Source organism: Apium graveolens, chromosome 2 (genome assembly GCF_009905375.1).
Source record: "Apium graveolens cultivar Ventura chromosome 2, ASM990537v1, whole genome shotgun sequence".
Taxonomy (NCBI): Eukaryota; Viridiplantae; Streptophyta; class Magnoliopsida; order Apiales; family Apiaceae; genus Apium; species Apium graveolens.
The window spans coordinates 84,123,815-84,137,109 of NC_133648.1; the positions used below are offsets into that span (position 1 = coordinate 84,123,815).

General features: G+C 33.9%; 2 protein-coding genes and 1 long non-coding RNA gene across 3 annotated transcripts; 1 reads left to right on the top strand and 2 right to left on the bottom strand.

Annotated features, from left to right (window-relative positions):
• Positions 1-426: 426 nt before the first annotated feature.
• Positions 427-4,299, bottom strand: LOC141706002 (uncharacterized). Its single transcript, XM_074508851.1, has 8 exons — positions 4,068-4,299; positions 2,337-2,417; positions 2,166-2,254; positions 2,003-2,077; positions 1,351-1,721; positions 1,123-1,254; positions 985-1,044; positions 427-838 (listed from the first exon to the last, which is right to left on the bottom strand). The coding sequence occupies exons 1-8, from the start codon at positions 4,188-4,190 to the stop codon at positions 732-734; spliced, it is 1,038 nt and encodes a 345-aa protein (XP_074364952.1). The 5' UTR covers positions 4,191-4,299; the 3' UTR covers positions 427-731.
• A 1,121-nt stretch (positions 4,300-5,420) lies between these two features.
• On the top strand, positions 5,421-7,828 carry LOC141707600 (uncharacterized). Its single transcript, XR_012569098.1, has 2 exons — positions 5,421-5,576; positions 6,445-7,828. It is a non-coding gene; the product is annotated as an uncharacterized LOC141707600 (long non-coding RNA).
• Positions 7,829-8,450: 622 nt separating this feature from the next.
• LOC141707599 (uncharacterized) lies at positions 8,451-10,066 on the bottom strand. Its single transcript, XM_074510839.1, has 4 exons — positions 9,990-10,066; positions 9,481-9,902; positions 9,176-9,383; positions 8,451-9,000 (listed from the first exon to the last, which is right to left on the bottom strand). The coding sequence occupies exons 2-4, from the start codon at positions 9,751-9,753 to the stop codon at positions 8,981-8,983; spliced, it is 501 nt and encodes a 166-aa protein (XP_074366940.1). The 5' UTR covers positions 9,754-9,902; positions 9,990-10,066; the 3' UTR covers positions 8,451-8,980.
• Positions 10,067-13,295: the final 3,229 nt, after the last annotated feature.

The window sequence follows — 13,295 nt, forward strand, 5'->3', positions numbered from 1 at the left end:
AAGGGGAAAAGCCCGTATGGTAATAGACTATAGAGAATTAAATAAGAAAACTATATTTGATGGATATTTCTTACCATACAAAAGAAATCTTATAAATAGACTAGGAAATAAGAAATGGTTTATTAAATTTGATTGTAAAAGTGGATTTTGGCAAATAAAATTAACCAAAGAATCAAGGCCTTTAACAGCCTTTAGTGCTCCGCAAGGACATTATGAATGGATAGTATTACCCTTTGGATTAAAAAATGCGCCACAAATATTTCAACGAAGAATGGACCAAATCTTTAGGAAATTAAAAGATTTCTGTATAGTATATGTAGACGATATATTAATATATAGTGAAACTCTAGAAGAGCATATAAAACATTTAGAGCAATTTATAAAAACAATAAACCAGCATGGAATATTACTGTCTGAAAAGAAATCTGAAATATTTAAGAATAAGATAGAATATTTAGGATACAAAATAGATAAAGAAGATATACAATTACAAGATCATATAGTAACAAAGATTGTAAATTTTAAGGACAAATTAGAAAATAAAAAAGAGGTACAACAATTTTTAGGAATAATAAATTATGCCTCAGATCATATTAAAGACTTACCTAAATCAAAAAATCAATCTGAATGCCTATAAATGCTAAATAATCTTGAAAAACAATGTACTGCAAACCAAAAATTCAAACTGTCAAACACCATGCTATCCAACATATCAAAAGCACCATTTCCAGCTACTCCTGATTGCTATCATCCCTTGAATAATTTCCCATTCTCCCGCGATTACGACCATAACCACCTCTTACCCTTCCTCCATCCCTGCCTCTAGCATCTTGATAATCTGTCAACATACAATATTAACAGTGTTAAATCATATTTTCTATTGTTACTGCACCACTAGTGAATATATAAATAATTAGGCAAAAAATAGACATCATATAATGAGCTACTAACATTGCACAGATAGTACAAGATATGTGAACTAACCACGATTGTAGCTTCCATCATGGCCACCCCTTTGTCCCCGGTTTCGGTAGTTACCAGTTTCTAAGATAGATATCAATAAAAATCATGTAAATTCAATATTAAATGGGGAACAAGACAAATATGTCATAATCCTCATACCTTGATAGTTCTCTTGGTAGTTCCCTTGGTAGTTTCCCCTATAGTTTCCTTCATCGCTTCCATATCCACTTCTACTCCACCCTCGTCCTCTCCCTCTACCTCGGGCCCCACCACCACCTCGCCCATATGAATCTAAAATTTTAATCAGATCCAATATAATTTAATACTACTAATTTGACAAAAAAATTGAGTTTACAAAACAGATGGTTTCTGTTTTAATAATATCACCTTCATCAGCAACATTGTAATTTTGTCGTGCTTGTCTAGTAAAATTTGGTTCCTGCTGCACATAATTGTTCTGTGTCCTTGATTGCTGCTGTTGCTGATAATTGTTTTGCGACCTTATGGGCTGGGGTGGCTGAGTGTTATATGTCCTTGATTGCTGTTGTTGCTGATAATTGTTTCGTGGCTTTGGGGGCTGCTGTTGGTGATAATTGTTCTGCGGCCTTGACTGCTGTTGTAAATAATTGTTCTGCGGCCTTGAGGACTGCTGTTGGTGATAATTGTCTCGTGGCCCTCGCTGCTGTTGCTGATAATTCTGTTGTGGCCTTGATTGTGGCTGTTGCCTCGCTTGTTCTGCATTAGCTGGAGACTGATACCTATTTAGAAGATAATCGGTTAAAACAAAGAAACAACAACTTCAAATGATATCACTGGGAATTAACTTCAAGGAGCAGTACTAAATGAAGAACCAAAAATAGGGTGAACAGACAAGTTTATACTTTATAAGATAGTACAAACTAGATTGCGCTAAAACAAAATGCCTACTTTACAAATTAAGACAAATTTCAAGCATTTATTTAGTTCTAAGCACAGTAGAGAGTGCAGTAATTTGTATAGTTCTGCATGTATTGGCTAGTAAAAAGAGTTACAAATTTACCCTGGAGAGTTCTTGTTCAACTCCTTAGTTGACAAGGTGATTGAAATCATTGAGACATTGCGGCTTGTCTCCACACTGCAATAGATATTAAGGTTCAAACATGGTAAGAACCTACTATATTAAATAAATAAGTCTTAAAACTGATATCAGATGAAATACTCACGGAAGAAGACCCTCCTCGATGGGCTCCCATACATCCACAATGCTTACTGAACTGATGACAGTATCTTGGTGCAATTGAGGCATTCGTCTCTGTCCAAAATAAATGCAATAAGCCAACAAGTTAAAATATTAAGGGAAAGGGAGCTTTACTCTGAGTGTAAAACGAACCAACCTTAATAATCTCTGTGATGGAGACCGTCTTGTTTATTGCTTGTCCCATAGCTTTGAGTACAATTTCACTTCCATTCCCCTCCTAAATATTAACAATTAATTGTTAAATTCCTCCTTTCTAAATTAGTTGAAGCAAACGAACTTTTATTTGTTCCAAAGAGATAGTTTGATACTCAAATAAGTTTAAAGTTGCCAGTACTTAACTGACAAAAAGAAACATAAGCCTAACAAACTCATTAATTTTAAGTTTTAACTTAAGGTGTCAAAAGTAATATTGGCCTAACAATTTAATCGAGTTAAAATAAAAATAAGTATAACAAAATATAGACTGTATGATACATTACAGAATGACAAAAAGACGAAGACACTAATATTTCATTTCCATTTATTTATTACCTAGTAGCATAAGCTGATTACATTCGATTATGTCGTAACACATAAGGTACTACCACATCGGCAAGTTGATATAACTAGTTAAAATAATCATTTATATGTCTAAGCCATTAAGGATAATGTTCTATTATATAACATATGAACTATAATATTAACAGTCTACTAAGTCACCACAGATACTGAACTATTGCCTAGGATATAATGGATGATACTGATGTGTGAAAACTTCAAGCATGACTTATTGATGTATTACACTTATTGCAAAGAAAACGTATTAAACTAAAATAAAACATCAAGCAACAAGATTAAGGTTAATTTCCATCGAACTGTATGAGTACCACAATCAGAATAGTAGAGTATGAAACTAGAGTCAACCAGTCACCGAATGACCAATACATTTAAGCAATTATCAAGTTAAGTAACAAAATTTCACCTATGTACTTGCGCAAAGAAACTCCGGCCGAAGTTACTCTTATAAGAATTTACCAATACTGGCTTCAAATAATGACATACTATTACTTACACTTAAACAAGAAAACTACAAACTAGAGTTTGGTAAACAGCATGTAATAATGACAATGAATAGATGTATCATGGAAAAGCAACATATGCGAGATGCATAGATAACCAACTATCTATACAATAACTCTAAATCCTATAGATATTTATTCCAAATTAGTTTAAACCAAATGAACTCTTTATATTGTTCCCCAATTGATAGTTAGATACTCCAATAATTTTTATGGTTACAGTGACTTAATGCCAAAATTAAATATTGGCCTGACAATTCACTGATTCATAGAAAAACAGAAAAATAAGCACAATAACGTTTCATCTCCGCACATGTCCTACCTAGATGCCTAAGGAAATTAATATTTGATTATGGCCTAAAAGATAAAAAACCTACAAAAAGCTAGTTGAAACAATCAATGACTTTGCAAAAGTAAAGGCACATACTAATTTCTAAATTTAGAGTGCATAAACGATTCCTTGATGTACTACAGCCGCAACTCATCAAGCATGACCAGAAGAACAACAATCCTAACTAATTTCTTCAGTATCAATCTCTTTAACTAAACCACAAATATATGCTATAAGAAGCAACTCGAAACATCTCGAGAAACTCAACAAGCAGTCATGTTTACACCCTACCTAGAATTAACCACATAAATAGGTATCATCTCGAAATCAAACAACAAACGGACATTGCAGTAACCAAATATAATCTACTACTATCGCGAAATCATAAAAACCGGAAAATCAACACAATTAAGCAAACATAATCATAATTAAAAGCAAAATAAAGTGAGAATCGAAGAATAAGGGGAGCGATTAGTACCTGAAGCAGAGAAGTGGCGTAGGTGATGTAGTTACGAACCAAGCCTTTAGCAGTGATTCTGATCTCATTCTCATTAATAGCGGTCTCAGCCTTAGGGTTCTGCACTTTTCTGTATCTATCCATGGAAAGAGGTCGAGCGAGTAAATTTGTGTGTATAATAGACTGTGAGAGATGAAGAATGAGACACCAATTCCCTAAAACCCTAGATTTTGCTACTGCTGGTAAAACCTCAATTTGTAGGATCAGATATTAATATTTTCTTATATTTATTAAATTATTTATTTACTCAGGAAAATATAGAGAAAGTTATACGAAGACCATATTTTTCTAGGAAACGTGTTATTCTACAATGAGAATACTATCAAATATATTATTTTATGAAGTATGTTTTACGGATATTACTAATTTATTAAAATTGTTGAAGATCATTTAAGTTTAATAAGTATAATTTATATATTCTGCAATTTAAATAGATGTTCTAGAAATAAACATATTTTGTATAATAAAATATTTTGTAATGTTCTACATGCAGTACATGTATGATTGTCAAGATTTTGAATAAAATAATGATATTTGTAGAACATAATTCACAAAATAATACGTTTTACAATACATGATTTTCTTATAACCCGACTTCAGGAAATATCCATTTTTTTTTATTTCGAGCAAATATAACCCTGCATTTATTCTTGAAAAAATTAAGATAAGGATAATTTGATAATTTTATACATTTTTTCATAAATAAAAAAACTCCTGAAATAATAGTTTCCTTTATTTATTTGCTAAAGAACTAAAATATCAAGGCTATAATGCTAAATAGCACACCCAATCTCTGTTATAGAAATCAGCCGATTTTTCAAAAATCGCCGATAAATCGCTCAAAAATCGGTCAAAAATATTGATCCGATTTGACCGATTCCCGATAAATCGCCGATAAATTAACCGAATTTTTAAAAATCGTCCGATAAATCGTAAATCAGTACCTCAACCGAATAATTTCGATTTCCGAAATCTGTAACACTGCACCCGATAAGCATATAATCAGAATAATTGATCCTAAATATAGACCAGAGTATCTTGAGATTTTCATAACGTGCATCACGGGTTTTCCTTGATTTGAGTAGGTAAAAATTGAAAATAGTAAAATTAATAATAATGCAAGATATGCACTTCTGATGCATATATGGGGATTGAAAAAATAATTAGAAATAGAATACTCTATTTTTAAAGTCTTTTAGCCTAAAATATAATGTCACTGGGAATGTCCTAAATACCCTCCGATTATGCTGCAATCTGCATAGTAACGCGTATATATACCCGACCCGCCGACCCAATTCACATTGACACATTACAATTTACGATCAAACACACGAGAGCTTCTTGAATTAAATTATACATAAAACTGACGAACACCATGGATTGAGATTCGATAAACACAATAGCATTGTAGTATTATGTTATATTCCTGCCATCTAATCACTTCTTCTTCAAGTCCGCTTGCCATTTTATGTAAGTTTAATGTAATTCACTCATTAAATTAAGATGATTTTAATCGATAAGTTTAGATTTTGTACTCCTGCTCCGTTTGGTAAGTTTGTATATATTTACACTTTGCTAGCTATCTATTTTTATTTATTGTGATTTAATGATTATTAGAATTTAGGTTTTGCTGTTTCATTGGGATTTTGGTTTTATTGTTTGGAAAGATACACAATTACAATTAGTTGTCATATAACATAATTTGTATTTGGCTATAAATAAGCTTGCATTCATTTGAAATGATTCATACAATTTTGGGCTACTTGGTTCCTTTTGTATAATCTGGTACGCCCAACTCCAGCCTTCAAGATTAACAGTTGCATGTATTTAGGAATTCCTTTTCTGACCAACGGTCTTCGCAATGTTTGTGCTAAGCTATAATTCAATTTAATGGAATAAGAAACATTGTGAGAAAATTAATAAACGCCATAATGTACCGTTGAAGTTGAGAGGGTGAGATAACAATGTCATATTCCAGAATAAAAATTCATACTTAGCAAGCTCCACAAATAACATACTAGGTAACATAGTCAAGAGTTTGATATAGCAATGACATATAACCGAATAAGAATTCATATCTAGCAATGTCATAATATATGGTACTTATTATAATCTTTGCTATAATTGATACTCTTTGTTCTTGAATCTCGCATATATGAAGCTCTATCTTCCAGCTAAATTATGTACTTGTTTTGATGCATTGATCTTATAAGTAAAATAAATCAGTAATATTAGAGATTATGCTTTAAATTAGTAATTGACCCAAATGCCCAAATGCTCGGACTTCGGAGGTATAATGTTAGAGGAGATATACATCACTCAACTAGATGATTTTCAGGTTCCTGGTACGGAAGACTATGTTAGCAAGTTATTGAAGTCTTTGTATGGACTAAAATAGTCTCCGAGACAATGATATAAGAAATCCGACAACTATATTATAGGTATTGGCTGCACCAGGAGTCTGTATGATTGATGTGTTTATTATAGTAAGACAACAAATGGTTCTTTGATCTATCCGGTCTTGTATGTAGATGATATGTTGATAGCTGCAGAGAACAAGTCTGATATTCAAAAGTTAAAGGGTCTTCTTAGTGTTGAGTTTGAAATGAAAGATTTTGGGTGCGGCTCGAAAAGTTCTTGGAATAGTGATTTATAGGGATATAAGCAAAAGAAGACTATTCTTATCACAAAAGGGATACATTCAGAAGATTTTGTCAAGGTTTGTCATGTCTACAGAAAAGCCCATTTCGTCGCTTATGCACCTAAGTCTGCTGAGGAGAAGGAGTACATGTCTCGAGTTCCCTATACCGGTGCAGTAGGAAGCTTGATATATGCAATGGTATGCATTAGACCCGATCTTGCACAGTCTGTCAGTGTTATTAGTAGGTTTATGGGTGATCCAGATAAGGAGTATTGGCAAGCCGTGAATAGGGTTTTTCGGTACTTAAAAGGTACGTCTAATGTTGATCCCATTTATGAAGATGATACAGAGGGTTTGGTGACAGGGTTTTCATGTTCTGATTATGTCGGAGATGTTAATAAGAGAATATTTATGATTGGTTATGCTTTCACTCTGGGTGGTTCAATTGTTAGTTGGAAAGCTCCTCTGCAACTTACGTTGTATTTGTCTACCACAGATGCAGAGTACATGACATTGACAAAAACCATAAAAGAATGAATCTGGTTGAAAGATTTTGTTAGTGATTTGGGTCTACATCATGATCAGGTTACATTATATTGTGACAATCTCAGTGCAATCTGTTTAGCCAAGGATCAGGTCCATCATGAGCGGACTAAGCACATAGATCTAAGATATCATTTTCTGAAAAGTGAGAGGAGAATTAAGGTGAGCAAAATGGGTACTACTGATAACCCATCTGATATGCTTACCAAGCCGATTCTACATTGCAAGTTTCAACGTTGTTTGGGTTTGCTAAATGTTAGGAGTTGTTGATTGCCCATTTAGGGCAAAATCTAAGGTAAAAGAGTTTTTTCCTGGTATATATGACATTATTATGGTGCATATGGTATATCTATTTTTGTGAGAGAATATGCTTTTACGATATCTTATGTTATATGTTAGAATTATATGTTTTGGGTCTATTTTCTGAGTTTTTCTATAATCTTCTAGAGAGTATTATATAAACTCTCCAGGGCAAAATTTAAATCTAAGTGTATGCTGTAATCTGTATTCTCAAGATTAATAAAAAATTTCTCTTCTACCTATTTGTGTTTTTTTATGTTTATTATAATCTTTCTTGTTTTCATTATAACAAGTAATACTATAACTTCAAGAAGAAGGAATCATGTAGATTTAGGGCTAATAATTGAATAATGAGAGTAATATCATTATTACTTTATGACATAAGATTATTAAATTTATTTGAGTACAAAAGGCATAATGCATTTGCTGGTATCAGCCATCACACGGAGCCATCACACGGATTAAGTACATTGTTGTGTTTGTATCCCTCCTGTTTGGAGGAGGTCTGGTTGTCTTTAATCATAAGTTGTTGTTAACCAAATTAACAACTTGTTGTATATTGTTTTAAAAATTGATTGATATCATTTTCCGAAAAGTGCACTCCGGTAATTTCTTCGATCACTGATTACCGCTGCAGATTTTGATTTCGACTGTGAAATGTTAACCAAATTTCTCCGTTAACGCATATTAATAAAGGATTAAATTGATAACTAATCAAAATATTATCTATAGTCCTTACATGTCATTCAACCCACAAAATTCTTTACTTTCAACTTTGAACATTTTTCCATCCAAGTTGGACAAATTTAGATAGTTACATTTAGTAAATAATGATTTTGATATAGTTTTCTACATATTAGGAAAGAGGTTATCTATTAGATTACTGACCTTTTTAATATTTAAATATGTAACTTCATCATTAGTCAGTACTCCTTTTTAGTTGTCCCTGTATAGTTGTCGTATTTTTATTTCAATGCACTTTTTAACAAAATTTTCCATTTTTACCTCTATATTTCTATTTACAATGTTTGATTTCATAACTAATACACACATCTAACTCAATATTTAATACAATAATTAGGGAATATTTAATACAATAATTAGGGGTATATGAAAACAAGTTATAAAATTAATTTTTTGTCATATATTTTTATGTCAATATATAATAACTGAAAGGGGATGGAGGGACTATATTATAACATAATTGGATTTATAACATAATTGGATTGCCCATGAACTTTATAGAAAAATGCACATGATTTTCATGGCTGGCTTTCATAAACAACAATGGACAAGTGTACAAATTACAAAACACCAATAGCTTTAATAAATTGGCTAAATTAACACTTGCTGCATTATACAGATTGAGGCCTTCATCAAGATCTAATCTTTATAGCTCCAGCACCACATCTGTCACAAAACATGAAAATAATACATGTACTATGAGTAAATAGTAGTAGCATAAACTTAATACATACTATACAGATGTGAAAGGTACATAACATGCATGTAATATTCTATAATGTGTTTATAGATTAAAAATAGTTGAGACATGAATTATTGAACTAGAGAGCAGAGTACTTACATTCAGAATCTGTTGTGATCCAGCTTCCTGGTTTACTATCTTGGTCAGCATTCCTAGTGGAAGAAGACACTGAAAAAGCAGAGTAAACAGAGGAAGATATGTTTGAACAATTCTCCACATCCCACCTAAAACTAATCTTCGGAGACTCATTATTTATATCATCATCTGGAATTGCTTTTAGTGTTGCCTTGTTTCGAAAATGCAAAACCTGAAACAAGATTGGAACTTATGAAAGAAGATCCTAGACCTTAAAACTTAGAACTAAGGAAAAAAATGGATTTCGTAATAATTTTAACTTGTCGTACCTTGCAACTTGTACATTTCCCTTTCATTTCAGTTTTTGCAGCCGCAACCCATCTCAAAATCTCCTTCACTTTAGATGATGCCTTTGTTTTGTCAGCCTTAGCATTCTGAGCACTTTTTTCGTAGTTTTTACAGTATTGACCGGATGATAATACAATTGCAGAATCAGAGACAGGCAAAACCTTGGTATTTCGGACGTGAGCTGCTGCAGAATCTACCCCTTTGTTGAAACTAATGCCTAGTCCTCTAGCAATATTTTCTCTCTTTATCTTCATGGTATGAATTCTCTTTAGATTGAGCGTGCTGTAGAAGCTAGTTTCTTTGTAAATGTCTAAGTTCTTGCAAGAACTGATTATCCTGAAACCTACAGTCTTCTGGCTTTGTTTGCTCCTAAAATAATTATGTGGAACAACTCCGGATTGAACTGGACAAAGACCAATGAAACAAACAATTTATTTTGTTAGTGGAAAATTGTGCAGTAATTTATGAAGTGGGAAAATGTATGTCTTACCAATGCAGTTTTTCTTCTTGATAGTTGGAGTTGAAGTAAGTCTTTCTCTTTGCGGTTCTACTACATTGAGGAGCCACTTGAAAATCTGTATATATATAGACAAGTACAGCTTATCATCAGTTATGTGTATGTCTTTCACAGCAACCAGGTTGGCAGTAATATGCCTTCCGTACGATACTAATCAGTAATAGCAGATGAAATGATTCTACTATATTTCCACATGTAATTGTAGAATTGCTGTGGACCAGCGCCATGTTGCGTGTGTGTACATGTGTCTAAAACTTATAGAGGCAATGGGTTATGTATTGAGGTATCGGTCTTTGTATTTGAAAGGTTTTGTACAATTTAATAAGAGTGTAAACTTGTGGAAAAAAAATTATATGAACTGTTATCACTGTCTCCAGGTCTTTTTGATTGTTTTTTCCTAGCGTATAACATAGATAAACTTGCAAAAACAAATTTCTACTTATAAATTAGAGAAACCTCTTATAAGTTATTGAGTTTCTAAGTTATCTGGTTGTTGCAGATCACCTAAGGGCTAAGGTTACATCTGAGTTTGAACACAAAAAAGAGTTTTGAAATAGCTAATTGCACGCATGTTATAATTGTAAGCACAAGATATATTAAAAAAGCTAGCTAATTACCTGCATGTTATAATTGTGCCTATGGAATATTGCAATCGATATGGTTAATATATGGTAACACAGAATGGACAAATGGACAGCACAGAGGAGATTTATGTGTGCTGTCTGGATTACCAGAGATTTCTTCTTCTAACAAGAGTATTTGCCTACTAAAGCCTTTTTCGAAGAACAAAACAAAGGAACTTGAACTAAATCTCAAAGATGATTAACAGCAAGGCAGTTAGTGTAGGTCGGTTGGATCATGATTCCTTTGCAATGTAAAACTATCTATATATAATAATTACGGTAACTACTAGGATTATAATACGAGATTATCATGCAGATGGTGGGGAACTACTGATTAAGGAAGTTAATCAAGAATCATGCACCAATTAGAATTAAGTCAGTAAGATAATAAGTGTAGCGTTGGTGGACCATCTCTATGCCATACACCTGAACAAATATCGATACTCTGATGCCTGTGGTCCTGTAGAATATATCTAGGAATGCTTGTTGGCTTAAGGGATTAAAGAGTTGCTCATGAGGTCACTGCTGACATTAATGTTGTACTTAACTTATTTACCCTGTGATAACTGCAGATGAAACTCAAGCTGCCCCCTGTTGAGGCCAGTTAATTTAATCAAAGGAAGTACAATATTGGAACTTTTATAGAAATCTGAACTTGCTAGTTTCTACCAATATTTGACCATGTTAATTTGGCAGTATAAAGTAGTAGTAGTATATAGGACAGGACAGACAAATTTTAGTTTTTCACTCGCCTATGGATCAGCTATAGAAGTAAAATTATTATCTTGTGCACAAGTTTCCCCTCCAGTATACAGTTTGAATTCATAATTAACACATTACAAGTACACACTTGATTATCGCGACTTGATGCATGGTCTGAATCAGTGATCTAGCTAAAAGCAGGTAGGCTTCGTAACAAGCAAAACTTTCAGAATTTAGCTATAATAATAGAAAAATTAAACTAGAAGGAACTTGTCGCTATGTTCCATTGGACCGCATGTGTTTTGCGGTTTTCTAGCCTTCTTCGGCCTTCTCTCGGTTTCCAGTGGTTTCAGGTGTTTAGGACGTGTTACTTTATTCTCCATTCATCTATGGCTTCCGAGGTTGACTTGCACATTCAAATTATATTGGTTGCAGGTTGAGATAAACAAGGAGACACTTTACAGCAAATCATTCATATACCAGTATCTAACATGAACACAAGGAAGATGTTTTGGGAGATATCAACAATAATAACTAAATTTATAAGCTTAAAGCACTTTAAGCACCTGTACTACACGCACTATTTCAAGACAAGTGCGGTAATATGATTGTTCAAGTCATTTTAGCCTCTAGCAAAGAAGAGAAAATGTGCATCCTTCGTCATTGTATGCATGAATTCTTTATACTTAAAATTACGATCACAATTCACAAGCGCATACATCGTAAAAGCTACATTGAAACTATAATTGACATCTGATTTGTGAAAATTTTACACTTGCGCACTTGCAGCTGTACAGTGTGGCGTTAACGTTTCAAAAATCTATAGTTAATGTTGACATGAAAAATTTGGTAGCAACAAAGTTTGAGGTTCGTAATCGGAAACAAGATTCACGACGGTTGTTCTTCGTTGAAAAATGTGAATAGTACTCGTCGAATTTTATGAACAGTGTTTGGTGAGAATGATTATTGTGGCTGTGAGATTACTTAGGATTAGTGGCGGCTCATTTGCGCTCTCATTTCTTATCCCTTACAATTTGCCTATGTATCACTATTTATAGGGAATCAAGCTTCTTGGGTAACAAGAAACCTAATGGGTTTAGATCTCTTGTCCCGAGACCCAGTAGAAAATCTATTAGAAACCGTCTTCTACTAGTTTTAGGATGTCCGCCGATGAGGCCCAAGCACAAAGGCCCAAGACTCGTCCGCGGCTTAGAAACTTCACGGACAAGGCATCTCCCTGGCTAACGTTATCCCTCCGCTGCCAGCTGTTTCTCTAATCCGTGGACGCAGGTATAGCCGTGGTTCACCCCAAATGTTGGAAGCATCCTTGTCCCCCAAATAAGGAGCCTAAACCAGATTGCATGACAAGTGATCCCAAGCTTTTGGGTGCAAAGTGCAGGATACTCCGAAGTCTACCAACACCCGTTGACTATAGAGACCGGGCTCCCAAAACACATACCAGAATTCACCCCGCATCCCCAATGAGGACACTCATTGACTACAGGAGGAAGCCTTCCATCCAGGCATACCCTTAGAGGTCTCTGACCACGGACACCGCCTTCCTGAGGTTGCATTACAGGAAGGAGTTCTTCAATAGAGTATCTGCATCAAATAGGTTAGTAAAAATAATCTCATTTTCTTCTTGAATCCTCCAAAGAACCCGTCCAAGTAACCAAGCTAACAAGACTTCTAAAATTATCCTCTTTACTTAGGGCGCACCCTAATACCTCAGGGGATAGCTTTAAAAATCAGTTGAATTCCTTTTCTCATATATCAACAGGGCGCGCCTCCTTCACTAATGAGGGCGCACCTTGATTATGTAAGACTTCAGCATTATTCTTCTCGTACGCATAAGGGCGCGCCTCCTCATATATGTAGGGCACGCCTTCTTCCCTCATAATAAATATATTTTCCTTAATTTTAGGCACCAATATCCCAATTCTGATCAATTGAC

Coding starts and splice junctions, on each gene's coding strand:
- LOC141706002 (XM_074508851.1), bottom strand. CDS start 4,190: ATGGATAGATACAGAAAAGTGCAGAACCCTAAGGCTGAGACCGCTATT. Junction 1,722..2,002: donor TTGAACAAGAACTCTCCAGG/GTAAATTTGTAA, acceptor TCTTCTAAATAG/GTATCAGTCTCCAGCTAATG. Junction 839..984: donor TGATGGAAGCTACAATCGTG/GTTAGTTCACAT, acceptor GTATGTTGACAG/ATTATCAAGATGCTAGAGGC.
- LOC141707599 (XM_074510839.1), bottom strand. CDS start 9,753: ATGAAGATAAAGAGAGAAAATATTGCTAGAGGACTAGGCATTAGTTTC. Junction 9,384..9,480: donor GGAAATGTACAAGTTGCAAG/GTACGACAAGTT, acceptor ATCTTGTTTCAG/GTTTTGCATTTTCGAAACAA. Junction 9,001..9,175: donor GATCACAACAGATTCTGAAT/GTAAGTACTCTG, acceptor GTTTTGTGACAG/ATGTGGTGCTGGAGCTATAA.